Source organism: Lathamus discolor, chromosome 19, assembly GCF_037157495.1.
Source record: "Lathamus discolor isolate bLatDis1 chromosome 19, bLatDis1.hap1, whole genome shotgun sequence".
Taxonomy (NCBI): Eukaryota; Metazoa; Chordata; class Aves; order Psittaciformes; family Psittacidae; genus Lathamus; species Lathamus discolor.
The window spans coordinates 5,714,675-5,733,298 of NC_088902.1; the positions used below are offsets into that span (position 1 = coordinate 5,714,675).

At 48.1% G+C, this 18,624-nt stretch overlaps 1 protein-coding gene across 1 annotated transcript; it reads right to left on the bottom strand.

Moving 5' to 3' along the window:
* Positions 1 to 331: 331 nt before the first annotated feature.
* Positions 332 to 17,649, bottom strand: STK38 (serine/threonine kinase 38). The gene is made up of 14 exons (XM_065698298.1): positions 17,415 to 17,649; positions 15,670 to 15,802; positions 12,477 to 12,528; positions 12,207 to 12,329; positions 11,588 to 11,671; positions 10,481 to 10,604; positions 8,848 to 9,002; positions 7,223 to 7,325; positions 6,617 to 6,678; positions 5,572 to 5,689; positions 5,252 to 5,375; positions 4,426 to 4,521; positions 4,079 to 4,173; positions 332 to 3,464 (listed from the first exon to the last, which is right to left on the bottom strand). Exons 1-14 carry the CDS (start codon positions 17,641 to 17,643, stop codon positions 3,334 to 3,336), a joined length of 1,629 nt encoding a protein of 542 aa, XP_065554370.1. The 5' UTR covers positions 17,644 to 17,649; the 3' UTR covers positions 332 to 3,333.
* Between the last annotated feature and the right edge of the window lie 975 nt (positions 17,650 to 18,624).

The following is an 18,624-nucleotide window of genomic DNA, read 5'->3' on the forward strand; positions in this document are numbered from 1 at the left end:
AGCTTCTCTGGGCACCCTGTGCCAGTGCCTCAGCACCCTCACAGGGAACAGCTTCTGCCTTAGATCCAACCTGAACTTCCCCTGTTCCAGTCTGAACCCATCACCCCTTGTCCTATCACTGCAGTCCCTAATGAAGAGCCCCTCTCCAGCATCCTTGTAGCCCCCTTCAGACACTGGAAGCTGCTCTGAGGTCTCCACGCAGCTTCTCTTCTCCAGGCTGAGCAGCCCCAAAGTTCTCAGCCTGTCCTTAGCCCACGGGTTGCCGCTGCAGTCCCACCCCTCAGCACTTGACTCTGAGTTTCAAGTCTGAAACAAGAACCTGAGAGATCCCTTTCCTAAGAGAATTTTATTTACACAACACAATGCAAAGATCGTCCCATAAAAAGCAACCCCCACTCCCCCTGCCCCATTGTACAGTGCAGTTTTGTAACAGCTTTGAAGTATCTACAGATGCTTGTTTCGACTTACAGGTTAAGGCAAAGTCAGTGCACAGTGGTAAGAAACAGTGCAGTTCTGTGCTCGACATGATACGGAGATGAAGGCAGCATCACTCATGTTCAGATCCACTGGAAATTCAGACCAGAATTACTCCTACAAGTCCAGTAACTGCTTGCAGCTTAAATAAAAACTAGAGCTAGGAGATACATACAAACTCAATACACAAGCCAGGAGCTAAGGAGAATGTTTGGCTAACGTGGAACAGGCATAGTAAAACATGAATCTGAAAATGAAATGAAAGCTGGATCCTGGAAAGAAGATGCTGTACTTTTTGTCTTGGCTGTAGCAGGAAGCAGGCTCACAACACAACCATAATACAATAGGAGTGAGGGTGACAACTGCTCCTTGTGCCTTTGGAAAACTTGATCTTTAACACAAAAAGTAACAATCAGAGGATTCCAAACACACATGCACTAAAGATGCACAGTCCGTGTTACCATGAAAGGTGGTTTTTACAGCAAATTATCACAAGTTTGAGTTGCTTCACTTCATCTTTGGTATTTAGAAATAAAAATGCCAGTCCCTTTCAGTAAAGGGCTAATAATGCAGCTACTGTCCCAAAAATCATTTATTCCTAAGCCACAGCAGCTTGAAGGGACTTGGAGTTTTTAATTATCATTATTTTAAGGCAGTAACTAAGCTGTTAGGAAGTTTTAAGACTGGTTTGATATTAACACCTCATAGTTTTCCAGTGGTTTGTAAGGCAACATTTTCACACGGCTGGAAAAAACCTGCAGGATAAGGAGATGGAGCAATCTGAGAAGCTGGAATCAGTCCTCCATAAAAAGGGAAAAGGGAGCAGAAGATGCAATTACTGACTAGCCGATGAAAACCCTGACCCTGTAAATCATAGCTTCAGTTAGCCCTTATTCATTGGAGTAAGCCCTGCTCACGGCAGTGATCCTAGGACTTTGATTAAGGCTATGTTTGCATTTCAGCTTTGTAGGATCCAAGTGGAATCTACACTGCTTATGGCAACTCCGAGGACACATACAAAAAGCACAAGGAGTGGTCAGGGGAAGGATGCTAAGCAGTTATCACCCACTGTTAGCTATATACAGCACTCCAATCCCCCAATCAGTCCTTCACAATGGCACTCAATTCAAAAGACATCTAGGTAAAAATTCCCTAAAAAGCACCTATTAAAACAAGTTTCACAACAAACTCATTTTCTTTCATCTCCTAATCTAGAATATTAGGATTAAATGTAACTGAGAGCTTCCTTTGACTTTGAAACACTGCTCTGGCTTTGTTTCTAAACAGCTTTGTCTGTCTGTGCTATGTAGTTAGTGTTCAGCACCAGGAAGTTTGCAAGAACCCAGGACAATTCAAATTGATACAAGCTTTTAGAAACCTCATTACATTTATACACGTATTTGTAGACCTAATTGCGAGTTAAAGACTGGAACCAGGCAGGCCCAAAGGTTAATGCCTCCTGCCCCTGGACCCATTAACCAGAGGCATTTTGTGGAGTTAACTACAAAATAGGTGCAAAGTGGAGCAAAAAGGGATTAGCAAAAGCTCAGCTGAGGCAGAATCCTCCCTCCCAAACTGCAGGCATGTTCTGGGATGCCCAGGCAAGGAAAGGCACTTTCCAGCTCTCCTGGAGAGCAACCTGACCATAACTGAATGTACTTGTAGAAATGACACCAGGCAATAAGATAGAGGAACAGAGGGGAAAAGTGGGTTCCACTGCCCCAACGCTGAGCCCACGATCACTGTCTCTTTGGAAGACTACAGGGACTGATGGTTCAGCCACACAGCAAGAGAAACTCCTTAAGGAAAAGCCGGGGAGGCCTCCACCAGCAAGACTCATGGACGAATCTGATGCTGTTTGCTCAAAACCAAGGGCAGAAAGGCCACAGAAGGATGGGTTTGTCCTTAAACCAATGAAGATGCAGCAGATCTTAGAAGTGGCCAAAAGATGGCAGCAGCAGGAGCAGGAAGCCTCCTGGCTGACCAGGCTGTGCACAAGATCCCCACCAAGGCTCAGGTTAAATGCATTTCCTTTCCTCTCTGCTCTAATTCCAGATCTACTTGGGTTACCAGCTGTAGTCTGCATTATCTGCAGCCTTGAGAGATCCATCCTTGCATACAATAAGTGAAAACTGTTGGTGCTTGCTGAGGAACTGGCCCGTTTCTCCTAAGACTGTCTAGGAAAGAAAAAAAGTGTTGCACAATTATTAATTTAGAACAAAAACATTAAATGGCTTGAGGGCCAAATCCTGTCTTAGTACCAAAAGTAAAGTGCACTGCAACTGGAGGCTGCTGCGCCAGAGTTGAGAAATGCCATTAGAGAGGCTTCCAAGTGAAAACCAGCCCTACAAACTAAGGTTAAGGCAATCCAAGTTGTGTCCTACTACACAGATAGTTTACTGGAGAGTTTTCTGTCTCAAGCTTTCATTATTGCTTTGTTTCCTCTGTACTGAAGTCCTTTGCCACTAGGGAAGACAGCGCTGGCAGAATTGGCAGGTTGAGTTTTTCACTTCATGCAGGACTGGCAAAGCAGTCGCTATGAAGAGCTTTGCATGTCCAAGGGAAGGGATGCTCTCCCAACAGACTGTACAACTGGCAAGGAGTTTAAAAAGACAACAAACTCTTGCTCCTGAAGCAGCAAAACGTGCTTGTAGCAGAGATGACACAAACCTTCAATGATGTAGAAAAAGTCCTTAGTAACAACCAGGGTGTGTAACAAAACAGGGTCCTGAAGTCTTCTCCGAGAGTTAATAGCCCTCAAGTTTTCATTAAAAAAAGGAAGTAGTTCTTGTGGGGGTCTAAACCCAAAGTACGGGAGCAGAATTCCAGGGCTCAGAAGTTGTCCCAGGTAATGATTTATTACTTTCCTGCTTTCATGTAGGATGGGATCGCTCCTCGGGCCGTCAGACCTTCAAACCGCTTGTAGGTGTAGTTGATAAAAACCCAGTCCTTGTTCTTGTAGTCACTCTCTGGGTGGTTGCTGGTGGCCACTGGCAAGACAGAGAAAAACCAGAGTTACCCTTTGAAGACTGCAGAGTTGAGTTTCCTACAGAACACTGGATGTCAGGGCACAGTGCTTCTAAATGAAGAAATAACCATTAAGTCTGGGCATTCAGTGTGCCATTCCTCAACCCCAGTCAAAAACCACTGTAACATGTTCTTTAAGCATATGGAGCAAATGTGGGACTATGCTTTGATGCTTTGACATGTAAATACAAGGATCCTTTAGAGATTTACACCAAAACCTCTCACCTCCTGTCCCACCATACCCCTACCCCCTACACTAAGCATTAGACAGACTAGCAAGAATTAGGCAGTCCCAAAGGACACCGCAGGGTTGGGCTCATGGACCTGCTGGGACTTGAGCTCTGCTGCCTGATAGAGCTGCCCTCAGATGCTCCTGCATCATTTTCAAGTCTGCATCCCATCTCCCAACACCCATATTACAGCCTGCACACCCCTGCACCACAAGGCTACGAAGCGAACAATGTGATCACGATAAAAGAAGCCAGTATCTGGAAAGATCCTTTCTCTGATTAACAGGAAATTTATGTTACTCTGTTGAAGAAAATGGATTCTTTACATGCAGAATCAAAGCATTTACCTGTTGGTTTAAGGATATCAGATTCTGGAAATTCATCAAAGTTTGAGGTATCATCAATGCTTTTAATTTCTATGGAAATCACAGCAGGTCTCTCTCTGCCAGGAAGAGCAGATTCAGCAATGAGATTTCAAAGGCAGCAGAAAGCAGGATTCAGCCACTTCCCATTTCTTAACAGAATCAAAGACTGAAGGTACCTAAACCTTGGCAAGCTTCAGACAGGGACCAAAATACTCTCACCCACACCTGGATATGATAAATGCCAACCAAGCTGCTCCCTTCTGTTGAAGGGGACTGGCTTTAAGCAGCCCATAGAGCAGAGCAGCTTGCTTTGCTGCAAAGCATCTTACCTGATATGCTCCCAATCAACCCCTTCAAAGAATGGGTTACTCTTTATTTCCTCCACACCAGATGCACCAATTCTGTGCTCCCATTCACAGCAAAATCTGGGACGGAAGGAAGAATGACAATGAAGGAAGAATGAAAACGAAAGCATTCCATCACACAATGGAACAGCTTTCCATACGGGTACTACTATGGTTTCTTAACATATAAATGGAGATTAAGAACTCCCACAGCAAAACCAACACACAAAGTTATGTTTAGGAATGTTGTGTCAAATGCTACAATTAACATGTGGTATTCTTTCCCAAGAGGATAATGTGCCCTTTCTATTTCAGGACCAGTGCAGAGCAGGAGAACAATATAAAGCCTAACGAACTAGACATTTATATTTCTGTTCCTGAAAATAGAGAAGTGATTGAATATATAAATGGAAGAGCAGCAGTCAGCATGCACTGGGATACATTTGTATGCTCCAGTGCTTACAATGGCAAAACCATTGCTAGTGTAAGCAGCAAGCTCTGCTTACATGACCAGGAAGATTTAAGTTGCTTCCAAGAAGCTCACAGACAAAATAAAGAGCAGAAACATTTGTATTTTGCCAGAATAGCAGCACTTACATGGGAGCTGCTTTTCAGCACAGTTTGGTCAGGGAACCACTAAATGACCTCTGAGAGACAAATTTATTTGACGAGGGAGTTCAGCATTTGATGCAGGTGTGTAACAGTATGTAGCATCAGGGGGTTTTCATGTGAAGCAAGCTATGAGAGGCATATAATACAGCTGACAAGACAAGAAAGTACTCTATTAACTGACAAACCATACGCCTGGCACCTTAAAATAAGATCCTTGGCTTTATCAGATATTGGAACTTCTGGGGGAAATGTCAGAGTCTCTTTCCAGTTCATGACTTTCTTGTATGTTTCTTGAGGAGTCTCAGAGCAGAATGGTGGATAACCTGAAAAGAAAGAAAAATCCAAGCTTGTCCAAAGCAGAACCAGCTCCTGTTGTTACTGAAGCCTATGATGCAGCAGCCAGAACACACCTCACAAGCCACCTAAGAGTGGATGCTTCGAGCAGCTGAGCCCAAGCACACAGATACAGCTGATACCCCACACAATTCCTGCTTAAAGCCTATGCACTGCCTCTCTTACCGATGAGCATCTCGTACATGATGACTCCAAGCGACCACCAGTCACAAAGCTTGTTGTAGCCAGTCTGCATGAAAACCTCAGGAGCAATGTAATCTGGAGTTCCCACAGTAGAGAAAGCCTGGAACAAACACCATCAGTGAGGCATCATTAAAGAAAGCTGCCTCATGTGGGAATTGTGCAACAGAGCCTGTTTTGAGGAAGACACCAGGTTGTCTCCGAAATTCTTTAACAAAGTCATTTAAGCGTTTTTTCAAGATACGGAAAGACAAAAATCGACACGTTCATGTGAAGGAGCCTTAAAATACCATCAGGGGAATGGTACCACTGTTAATATACATCTTGGAAGGGACATCACTGCAGCACCTCTGCTTTGGAAACAGCCTGAAAGAGCTGGGCTTGTTCAGCCTGGAGAAGAGAAGGCTCCTGAAGAGGAGACCTGAGAGCAGCTCCAGTGCCTAAAGGGGCTGCAGGGAACCTGGAGAGGGGCTTGGGACAAGGGCCTGTAGGGACAGGCCAAGGGGAATGGCTTGAACCTGCCCGAGGGGAGACTGAGCTGAGCTCTTAGGCAGAAGCTGTTCCCTGTGAGGGTGCTGAGGCGCTGGCACAGGGTGCCCAGAGAAGCTGTGGCTGCCCCATCCCTGGCAGTGCTCAAGGCCAGGTTGGACACAGGGGCTTGGAGCAAGCTGCTCCAGTGGAAGGGGTCCCTGCCCGTGGCAGGGGTTGGAGCTGGAGGAGCTTTAAGCTCCCTTCCAACACAAACCAGCCCGTGATTCTATGATTCTAACAAATGTTTTAGCTGGGAGGCATCAGTTATCAATGCAGATAATGATGACAGTGCTATCTCAGGCACACGTCACCAGCTGTTCAGCAGACAGATGAAGGACAAACGAGATTCATTCTTTTTTTAAAAAGAGAAAGCATTATTTCTTTCTGAATTATTATTTCAGCGTTGTTCAGAATGCTAGATTAATAGCTGTCATTAAAAGAATGATTTGAATGCAACAGCTCAGCAGAGAACACCTCCAAGAAGGTGAAATGTACTTACCAACTGCCGTCTATTTCTCTTCCAAGTCTCTGCTTTCCTTTTGGAATTCATGTTCTGGAAAGCTGAAAGAGATCAGGATATATGTGACTGAATCCCACTGGTCCCCCAGTACACACTTTTACCACCAAACCGTTACAGTAAAGATCTTTACAACAAGAAAGGCAGCCAGGGCCATACCCAGGTCAATACCCACAACCCAGCAGCAAGTCCCAAGCCTACGTAGTAGCAATAAAATTTTATCAAGCTTTTCATTAGCAGCCCATGATCAAAGTTATCCCCCTTGAGAAAACAACTGACTCTTCAAGGAGAGCTTCGTGCTCACTTATTCATTTAAATATCACTCGAGATACAGCCGCCAGCTACCAAGTCACATGGAGTTTTCATTCGAGGCTTACAGCACGTATGAAGAAGGGCTGCAGCAGAGTCTGTTTCAAAGACAATGTTCTGGGCAGGAAGATGGTTTTGTTTTAAAGGAACTGAAATTGCTGCCAGAAGATGAAAACTACACCTCAAGATGCAATACTGGTCACGAGACGCCTCCCTGCAGCCTTAGAGCCTCACACTGAGAGGGGCTGCCAGTACACAGAAGGCAGCCAAAGCACTCACTGAAGTCACTGGGAAGACTGTGGTTCAAGTTCCTGTAGAATTCCGTTCTGTGGGCTTTCTTTAGGCCAGTACATAGACCAAAATCTGAGAGTTTCACGTGGCCCTAGAAACAAATAACACACCAAGAGAAGACAGTACAAAACCAATACGAGACATGATCACATCAATATATAGCAATAAACTGTTCTACTTCTTCCCCTTCATTTATTTTTGTATAATAAATGGGTGCACTCTTTTGCATTGCTGGTTTTAGCCTAAGACTGGATGTGTACATAGAGCACACATCCTGTGAGGACCGGATGAGGGACCTGGGGGGTTGAGTCTGGAGAAGAGAAGGCTCAGGGGGGACCTGATGGCTCCCTACAAGTGCCTGACAGGAGGATGGAGCCAGGAGGGGCTGGGCTCTGCTCCCAAGGAACCAGGGATGGGACAAGAGGAACCGGCCTCAAGCTGCCCCAGGGCAGGTTTAGATGGAGCTGAGGAACAATTCCTGCCCCAGAGGGTGCTCAGGCATTGGAACAGGCTGCCCAGGGCAGGGCTGCAGGCACCGGCCCTGCAAGTGCTCACACAGCGTGGAGACGAGGCCTCAGTGCCATGGGTTAGGGGTGGCCTTGGCAGTGCTGGGGTGAGGGTTGGACTGGATGGGCTGAAAGGGCTTTCCCAGCCTGGGTGATTCTGTGGTCCTATGAATCAAGCCATCAATACTTTCATCACTACTACACAGAGAAAGCCCAGTAGCTATTTACTTCAAGAAACCTCTGCTCCTGCAAGCTTTTAACCCCTTCAGAGTGACAGCAAATATCTGCAGAGGCAGCCAAGGCCCTGGCTTGTGCATTGACCCGCACAGATTAACACCTTAAACTCAGTGACTGGCTCTGCCTTAGTGCATAACAACCACACCAAAGAGGTGCAATTTTTAGATGTGTATCTACAACTCAGACCCTTTTCAAAACCCTTCATTTACCTACGTCTAGATGTACATATATGGAATTACCTCAGTAATTCCAATAGTGCATTACCTGGCTACTGGTAAAGTATTTACTGTTGGCAATCTTTTACCAAGCGAGCTAAATGTAAAGCAAACTTATAGCGAGCAAGAGGAGGATACTGACATGGCCAAGCTGTCTGCAAACTGCCTGCTGACACCTTCTGGAGGCACTCAGGTAACCTGGCCAGCCTCAGAAATACACCTTGAGCTGAGGGAGACAGTATCTCTGCTCTGAGCCTCGCTGATGGAACAGCTACGTCCTTCACACTGGATATGATCATCCACCCAAGAGCTGGCAAGTGTGAGCGTAACAGATGTGAGACTGCAAGGAAACATCTTTGACTAAAAGGGGAGAACTGAAACTGTGCTTTATACTGCAGCTGAAATAACCAAAAATAGCTCCAACAACTGCCAGAAGAGAGCTCCTAGGTGAGGTGTGAATACACCTAGAGGTGGAGGAAGGGTCTGCTTGGCTTTGCTTTGTCTTTTTCCCCCAGTCGATATGCCCTCAAAAGCTGGAAGGAACAGGGCTAAGAAAGAAGCACCATCTCCTTTCACAACTCTGAACACCAGTTCAGGTCACTATTCAAAATGACAAGACCTATTCACTACCACCCAGCCCGTGCTTAGTACATACCTTGCTATCCAGAAGAAGGTTGTCTGGTTTTATGTCCCGATGGATAAAACCCAGCTGATGAATAGAATCAATGGCCAGGACGGTCTCAGCTATATAGAACTGGGTTTCTTCTTCTGTTAGAGTGTCTTTTTTCATCAACAGTGTCATCATGTCACCTAGAAGCCACCCCACAAATAGCAAAAGTGAACACAGAAACTCCACTTTTAGTAATTTTGAAGACATCTACAGAGAACAGAACTAAGCTATTTCAAACCCCAGAAAATCCAACCTCATTTCATACAAAATAAGAGAGTTCCCCAGCACCTCTGGGACAAACTTCACACTCAACCTCCTGCTGAAGAAAACCCCTTGCCCACCACCAAACTCCCACATTCTTCCTGCTGGAAGGATCACAGGGAGTCATAGAATGAACCAGGCTGGAAAAGCCCTTTAAGCTCATCCAGTCCAACCCTTACCCCAGCACTGCCAAGGCCACCCCTAACCCATGGCACTGAGGCCTCGTCTCCACGCTGTGTGAACCCTTGCAGGGCCGGTGCCTGCAGCCCTGCCCTGGGCAGCCTGTTCCAATGCCTGAGCACCCTCTGGGGCAGGAATTGTTCCTCAGCTCCATCTAAACCTGCCCTGGGGCAGCTTGAGGCCGGTTCCTCTTGTCCCATCCCTTGTTCCTTGGGAGCAGAGCCCAGCCCCTCCTGGCTCCATCCTCCTGTCAGGCACTTGTAGGGAGCCATCAGGTCCCCCCTGAGCCTTCTCTTCTCCATCTGAACCCCCCAGGTCCCTCAGCCGTTCCCCATCACACTTGGGCTCCAGGCCCGGCACCAGCTCCATTCCCTTCTCTGGCCCCACTCCAGCCCCTCAATGTCTCTCCTGTAGTGAGGAGCCCTGGTATCACTGTATGTGGAAAGGCTTCTATTGTAGCTGCCTTAAACTTATCAACACAGCCAAATAGCATAAAGATAAAATAGCAGTTACAGAAGCATCCCTGAAACAAGAGTCAGCTTTGGGCTGCTCTGTTCATTACACACATGAATCACAGATTAAAATAGATGCTTTCAGCTACACAGCTGTTACAGAAAACAGATTGCATGTGTGCATCTCAGAAAGCACTCCTGTGCTTTCATTAGTCCCACATATTAGAGGCTTTCAGTACAACTAATTTCTGGAGTTACAGTAGCATTAACATTGAAGGACAAACATCATCATCCTCTGGAATAAAAAAGGACCTGAAAAGCTATTTCTGCGGCAAAGCAGCTAAGAGCAAAAGGTTGGAAAATCAAAACCTGGTTATGTCACGGTTCTACCCATAGGCAGGGTGCAGGAGGGTTAAGAACTCACAGAATATTAAGGCCAGTTTCAATGATCTGCAGCTGGAAGAAATGAGCAGATAACCTGGAGCCTGACCCAAAGACCTCAGGCCCCCAGCTGTTAAAAGCAGAAAGCTTTACAATGACTTGTTTCCCCACAAAGTAACACCCCTGCACAGTAACCACATATGCACTAGTCCCAGACTACATTTGGTATTAGGAAATTATTTGTTAGTAAGAAATCCATTCTTAATAACATTTATTATGAAGAAATCCACAAACAAAAGGAAAGGAAATGAAAGGAAAGCAGCCTGTTGATTCTAGGCAGGTACCTCCCGGCAGGAACTCCATGATAAGGTAGAGGTTTAGCTTGTCCTGGAAACTATAGAACATCTTCACAACCCACAGACTGTCGGCCTCCACCAGAATGTCCCGCTCCGCACGAATATGGCCAACCTGGAGATACACATATGGATTTGACTAGTTACAAATCTGTCTTTGATTAGATGCATTGTTTATGAAATAAATCATACAATAGTTTGGAAGGGACCTTAAAGCTCCTCCAGCTCCAACCCCTGCCACGGGCAGGGACGCCTTCCACTGGAGCAGCTTGCTCCAAGCCCCTGTGTCCAACCTGGCCTTGAGCACTGCCAGGGATGGGGCAGCCACAGCTTCTCTGGGCACCCTGTGCCAGCGCCTCAGCACCCTCACAGGGAACAGCTTCTGCCTAAGAGCTCATCTCAGTCTCCCCTCGGGCAGGTTCAAGCCATTCCCCTTGGCCTGGCCCTACAGGCCCTTGTCCCAAGCCCCTCTCCAGGTTTCCTGCAGCCCCTTTAGGCACCAGAGCTGCTCTCAGGTCTCCCCGGAGCCTTCTCTTCCCAGAAGTACTAGCAGAGGAAAGCCACAAAAATATTAAACAGTGCTACTTTTTGTCTCTCTGAGTCAGGATTCCAGCAGTCATATCACTTTGATGTTTATATCCAATTCCATAAATCAGGAATGCAGTAACACACCCATCTTGAAGTCTGTACTGAATCATTTGCACATGTGTATGTGTAACACATTGCCATGAAATGAGGAGGAGGAACATGTATCAGACACATAGAACTGTCCCTTTCTTTCACTGAAGAAAGACAAACCTTGTCCTTTAAAAAACACTTGCCTTCCCTTGGTTTTCAAGCAGAAAACATGCTCAGTCCTACTCTGCTTCAGACTGAAGAACCTCTTATAAAGAGGTCACAACTGCAATTTCCATTACAACTAAGCAAGGCATTAGAGGTCATTCCTCCATCAGAAAGGAGGGAAAAACCCTACCACACAATCTTGTGGCTAATAAACCTAAACCACAGTTGCCTGTTACCCCTCTCCACACACCACAACGAGCTCCCAGAGTCATGTGAAACACGACGGCAGTGCTGCTGCTCAAGGTGGCCACTCACCTGCTCTTTCTCAAGCATATCAGCTTTCCGTAGTATCTTCATTGCGTAAACATGCCCCGTGTCCTTCTTCTGGACAAGTCGCACCTGGAAACATGCAAGGGATTGAATCAGGTACAGCGTTGTCATCAGAGCTCTGGACACATTTGAGTATCAAGCCCTCGGCTTTCATTTAATGATATCAGATGGTAACGGCCTAAATCCATTAACACAGGCACAGTAATGGCAAACAAGTGTAAGAGATGGAATCTCTTTAACAGAGACGACACACTGCGCACTTGGACACCTACAGCAGATGGTGCAAAGCCTCTTTCATTGAAGAAGGCCACCAGAAGACACTGCAGGTGGCTCTCCAGCCCTCCCCATCTCCAGAGCCAGCCCAGGAGGCCACAATGAAGGTGCATTGCCAAGCCTGTATTGAGCTTACTTATGAAGTCCTCCTCAACAGCATTCCTGTTCCTTTAAAGTACACACTGGTTTTAAAACAGCAGTAGATGCACATGACTGTTAAGCTAAAAATCAATCTGTGGTTATTACGCCTTCCATTTGTATAAACTATGCAAGTCTTTAACAAATACCAGTGTCATTCAAAAACGAGGTTAGCCATCTTTTCTGGACTTACCTCTCCAAATGCTCCTCTGCCTATGACTTTTAAAGATTCAAAGTCTTCCAAGCCAAGCCTTGTTCTCTTTAAGCGAAGAAACTCTGTTTCCTTTTGTGCATGTGCTGATCTCCTGATCCTTTTCTAGAGTTTAGGAAAAGAACAAACCACAGTGAGACCTCTGCAGGTGGGCTCCATGGAGGTGACAGAGATTCCAAGATCCCACATCTCCAGTTATGAAAGAAAATCACTTGTATTTAACCACTAAGATAGTTTTCCCATATTCATTACCTCTTCATCTTTTAAGCCTTCTTCTTCCATCATTTGTTCTAGCTTCTTTTGTCTAGAGCAGAGACAAGTAGAAAGATGAAACATTAAGGTTGTTTCTTGTATCCCATTCACATATGCAATGCATCTGGTCTAGGCTTGCTGGAAAGCAAACGCCACCAAGTACCAAGTGTAAATGATATATAAGGGAGCCTTGGACATGAGATTAATCTTGAAGAATCTTTACCATTCTAGCCTTGTCCTCTCTAATTTTGACAATCTAAACCCACCTCAAGTTTCACAGCCCACTTGAGTGTATATTTTCATTGTATACGAATGTAGATCAAGATCTGGTTTCAATTCCTGTCTCTCTTTGACAGCTGGGTAAGTTACTTAGAGCCAGAGGTGTAATTAAACACCAAAAAGCCTCATTTATTGCAGGGTGAATTGGCCATTTCAACACATCTGTGGGTCTGCAACTTCTCTGCATCTCAAACTCATCAGATGCAAAATGAGAAGTTACTTGGTATTTCCTAAGAGAAAAACAAAATCTTTGGGAAGCGAGAACATGTCTGTCCACATTGTGCCCTTAAAAAACCAGGAATATTTACAGCCTTAATACAAAGAGATTATTTGGGAGAAAAGAAGAAAAGGAAGCAAGACATCAGCGAGAGGAATGGCTGCAGGGGACATTTGTAACTATTATCCTCTGGGAACGTCTTCCCAACAGCAATCATATTAATAACTGGCTGAACTGGGATTGCCATTTGGTTTGTTTTCCCTCTCCGTGTGTTTTATTGGTAGAACATTAGAAATGTACTCAAAAATTCCTTCTCTTTATGCAAGTCATTCTTTGCAAGATCCTCTTCCTGTCTGCTGTGCCACCACGCAGCTGCTGCAACGCGATAATATTTGGGGTTATCACATTCACAATCAGGCCCATTTAAATAGCTTTGCTCTTCTTTAAGCACCCAGTGAGCTCTGCTATTTCACACTCAAAAGCAACTCCAGAAGCAAATAACTGAATTAAAGCAGAATTAAATAGTTCAGCGTGAGTGAGTGATGCTGAAATGCCCCCAAATATCCTTAAAAGGTCCTGTCTGCACTTCAGCATGGATTTTGTCAGCATCACTTCAAATTCCAAACTAAACATCCACAGACACAGCTTTTGCTAAAAACCCTCATGTAACTTAAAGTCATAGAATCATAGAATTGTTAGGGTTGCAAAGGACCTTAAAATGACCCAGTTCCAAGCCCCTTGCCATAGGCAGGGACACCACACAGTAGACCATGTCACCCAAGGCTGTGTCCAACCTGGCCTTGAGCACTGCCAGGGATGGGGCAGCCACAGCTTCTCTGGGCACCCTGTGCCAGCACCTCAGCACCCTCACAGGGAACAGCTTCTGCCTTAGATCCAACCTGAACTTCCCCTGTTTCAGTCTGAACCCATCACCCCTTGTCCTGTCACTGCAGTCCCTGATGAAGAGTCCCTCTCCAGCATCCTTGTAGTCCCCTTCAGACACTGGAAGCTGCTTTGAGGTCTCCACACAGCTTCTCTTCTCCAGGCTGAACAGCCCCAACTTTCTCAGCCTGACTTCCAGTACGCTGGTTCAGACAAAGTCTTGATCCCAAACAAAAAATACCCTGATGGCGAGTTTTTGGGAGTTGACAACAGAGCTCATAATAAAAAGCAGGAAAGAGCCTTGCAAGAAGGAAGGAAGGAATTAAGTCAGTGATATTTGCTGTTTGGATCAGACTTCAATCTCTCCTTACTAATTTGAAACTTTGAAGAAAGTATCTGTGCAAGTTAGCATTTATTGCTAAATTGCTTCCTCCTTTCTGCCATTACTGGAGCTTGCAGGCATTCCTCTTGGATCTAGCGAGGCCTTTGGCAGCAAGTCAGCAAGTGAGCAAACACTGAACCTTCTTCAAAATTCTGATTACAGACTACACGGCAAGATGGGAGAACATCAGAAGTCCCAGTGCTACAACTGGAGGGTATTCAGCAAATGAGAGAGTTCCAGCCAAAGGAAAGTAGAAGTAACACTTCTCAGTTAAATCACGTGCTATATTTGTGCAATATATTTAAAGACATCATTGACTGGTTTGTGCTGGAAGGGACTTTAAAGCTCATCCATGTCCAACCCCTGCCACGGGCAGGGACGCCTTCCACTGGAGCAGCTTGCTCCAAGCCCCTGTGTCCAACCTGGCCTTGAGCACTGCCAGGGATGGGGCAGCCACAGCTTCTCTGGGCACCCTGTGCCAGCGCCTCAGCACCCTCAAAGGGAAGAGCTTCTGCCTAAGAGCTCATCTCAGTCTCCCCTCGGGCAGGTTAAAGCCATTCCCCTTGGCCTGTCCCTACAGGTCCTTGTCCCAGGCCTCTCTCCAGGTTTCCTGCAGCCCCTTTAGGTCCTGGAGCTGCTCTCAGGTCTCCCCTTCAGGAGCCTTCTCTTGTCCAGGCTGCCCCAGCCCAGCTCTCTCAGCCTGGCTCCAGAGCAGAGCTGCTCCAGCCCTCGCAGCATCTCCATGGCCTCCTCTGCCCTCGCTCTAACAGCTCCACATCCCTCTTGTGCTGCTGCCCCAGAGCTGGATCAGGACTGCAGGGGGAGTCTTCCCAGACCGCAGCAGAGGGGCAGGATCCCCTCTCTCAACCTGCTCACTCTGGGGCCATACATTCAGGTAACTCACAGAGACAACCAGCATTTGGTCCTTACAGTAATCCCTCATTGTCTCTGCAAAGATTATCTTCCTTTATCAGTCAACTTGATGGTACATTATAACCCAGACTGAATGTGATCCTCTAGATTCAGCTTTAAATACAACTAGGGACATAAAATAAAATGGGAAGGGGCAGCAGAACAGGGGCAAGATAAACACTTGTGAACACCGGCTTTACTTCAGAGTTGTACTTTAAAGATCCCAAGCACATCCTAAAGTTAGTTTCTCCTTAGGCACACCATCAAAGACATGGGGTTCTTAAACTGGTAACAGTCATCACTTTTGCACGTGCATGTCTCAGGAGAAACTCAAACAGCTCCAGCCTAAACTCCCATGGGACGCAGAGACCCAGCAGCCCTGGATACTCATACCAAGCCCCATCCATGAGCCCAGGCACACGCTCAGCAAAAACACCCTAGCTTTGCTTTGACCCCAGAAATCTAAATGCAGTTTATGTGTCTTGTTGGCTCTGAACCAGTTTGGAAATGAACATTTTTACCTCATCTCTCGCTCTTCGTGCTGCGCAATGAGGTTGCTGTAGAAGTTTTCCAATGTCACCTTTGTCATTGTAACTCGCTCCTTGGTGTGGTTACTCATGGAGGAGCACGGCGTGGGGCCCGTCATTGCCATGGCTGTTACGAAAGGAAAAGGGAGGAAACACTTAATGTTAGAAATAACAAATAACCTTCCAAGAGCTGCAATCGATGAAGTGATGCTGAATCACAGAGCTCAGGTTTAACCAGTGCCAACAGCTGTCTAAGCTACGACTAAGCAGAGAAAGGACTTACAAAATACAAGCCAAACTTCCTGTTTTGAACATTTTTGATCTGAAAATAAGAGGGAAGGAAACTTAAGAAACATGATGCCTCAAAAAACCGCAATTTCAGGCAGTCCTGCAAGGGTTTGTTTCTCCCAATGCATTCTATCTTTAACAACGGTTAAAAATCCAGGAATATCACTCTGAAGCACCTCATCCAGAAGTTTCTCCTTCTAGAACTCTTGCAGAAACAACTCCAGCAGTTCCCTGCTGTCCCTTCCGTTGGGAAAGCTATCAAATCCTGAAAGGCAGCCCAAAACCAGAGCAGCTGAGGAAGGAAATTAAAAGGCATTCAGCTGCTTTTAAGCATTCTCTCCTTTATCAGATGCTTTCATAAAGGCAAAATCCAGAGGACCCCAACTTTGAACAAGCTGCAGTTAAAAAACAACCCAGTGTAAATACCCTACATGATTTCTCAAGAGAAACCAGCACGTAAGTACCATACTATGCTGCTTCAAACCAGCTGCACTGTTGCAGGGTATATTTGACAGCCCTGCTCTACTTTGTAAAACACATTAAAAGGTAAAGACTTCAAGTGTCAAAATACCTCTTGGTCCAGCTCTGGTCACAACAACGCATGGTCATGTAACCAAGCTCTGCAACAGTCACTACAAGTTGCTCTGACCAGCACAGGTCAGACTCAACCACACTTCCCAGTCCGACAATGCTGGGCGCTGGCACCGGGTTGGGATTTGATTCTTTCCTGTTCATTTCTTTCGCAGCTCTTCCCAAGGCATCATTGCTGGCCTTGCAATCACATCCTCAACTGACACCAGCTCTTTTGTTTGCTGTGTTTAGAGGTAACGTGGGAGCCGGTAATAACCCCCAGCCAAATGGTTTGGGGATGGAGTTATGTGCTTGTGGAGGATCCGATCTGAAGGACCCCACGCAAGCGGCAGGTCTCCATGCAGGGATGGCAGGCAACATCCCTGCGCTATCAGCAAGTAGGTGCTAAAGCCCTACCTCTGGTTTGCACCTCCTAGAGAACAGTGCAAGCCACCGGCCACAAGCAGGTTACAAGCGAGTGTGCGTAAGAAAGGGGAAGGGGAAGAAAAGCATCAGCAGCGGAGCCAAACCACCGGCGGTGCCCCCTTCCCACGGCACCGGCGCTCGGAGCTCACCGACACCGACGGGCGGTGGCGGGCAGGATGCTCCGGGGCTCCGCCAGCGCCGGTCGCGGCCCTTCGCGGGGCCCAGCGCCGGCAGCATCAGCGGGAGCGGACAAAAGGGCCCCAAGCCCCGCACCGGGGGAGAGGAGGGGTCTCGCCGCTCCCGCGGAAGGGGACATCGCCCACGGAGGCCCCGCTAGACCCGAGGGGCTTCGGGCAGAGCCGCCCCCTGCTCCAGCCCGGGAGCGGCGAAGGGCCCCGGGGAGAAGGAAGAGGACGCGGAGGGGACGCGGAACACGGGGCGCTGCGGCAGCTTACCGGAGCCCCCCGGGAGGGGAGCGGCGAGGAGCTGAAGGCGACAGCGGGGTCCCGGGGCTGCCAAGCGAGGTGAAGCCGGGGCAGCGCTGACGGGCGAAGGGGAGAAACGGGACCAGAGCTGCCGGAGCTGCCGGAACCCCGCGCCGCCACCGCCGCCCCCCGCCCCGACGGCGACCCGGACGGGCCAAGCGCCGAGGGGACCTCTGCGGCAGCGCGCATGCGCCGCCATCCCCGGTCACGCCCCCTGCCGGCGGGGCGGGGCTAACTCGCCCCGCCTTCGCGCGCTATTTCGCGCCCGCCCTCAGGGGGCCGCCTACGGGAGCTGTGCGGGGTAGAGGAGCGCATGCGCGGGGCGCGGAGGGGCGGTCCCTGCCGGGCTCGCCGGTGCCAGTTCTGCGCTGCGGGCCTCGCTGCAGGCACCCGCGCTTCGAGCCGCTGCCTGCTGCCTGCTGCCTGCTGCCTGCTGCCTGCTGCCTGCTGCCTGCTGCCTGCTGCCTGCTGCCTGCTGCCTGCTGCCTGCTGCGCTTCACAGCCCCCAGCTCTGTCCTGCTTCCAGCCCGCCTCCCCACACTGGCGCCGTGACCGAGGTTCCTATGTCAGCTTCAGCTCACTGCCCGGCCCGCTGGGAGGGGGTGTCCGGAGTGACCATAGGGGCAGAGGCTGCCACAACACCAGTGCTCATAGAAGCATGGAACCACGGAGCGGTTTGTGTTGGAAGGGACCTTAAAGCTCCTCCAGCTCCAGCCCCTGCCACGGGCAGGGACCCCTTCCACTGGAGCAGCTTGCTCCAAGCCCCTGTGTCCAACCTGGCCTTGAGCACTGCCAGGGATGGGGCAGCCACAGCTTCTCTGGGCACCCTGTGCCAGCGCCTCAGCACCCTCACAGGGAACAGCTTCTGCCTTAGATCCAACCTGAACTTCCCCTGTTCCAGTCTGAACCCATCACCCCTTGTCCTGTCACTGCAGTCCCTGATGAAGAGCCCCTCTCCAGCATCCTTGTAGCCCCCTTCAGACACTGGAAGCTGCTCTGAGGTCTCCACACAGCTTCTCTTCTCCAGGCTGAGCATCCCCAATGTTCTCAGCCTGTCTCCATACGGGAGCTGCTCCAGCCCCTGAGTGTCCTCATGGCCTCCTCTGGACCTGTTCCAACAGTTCCATGTCCTTATGCTGGGAACCCCACAACTGCACCCAGTGCTGCAAGTGGGGGCTCA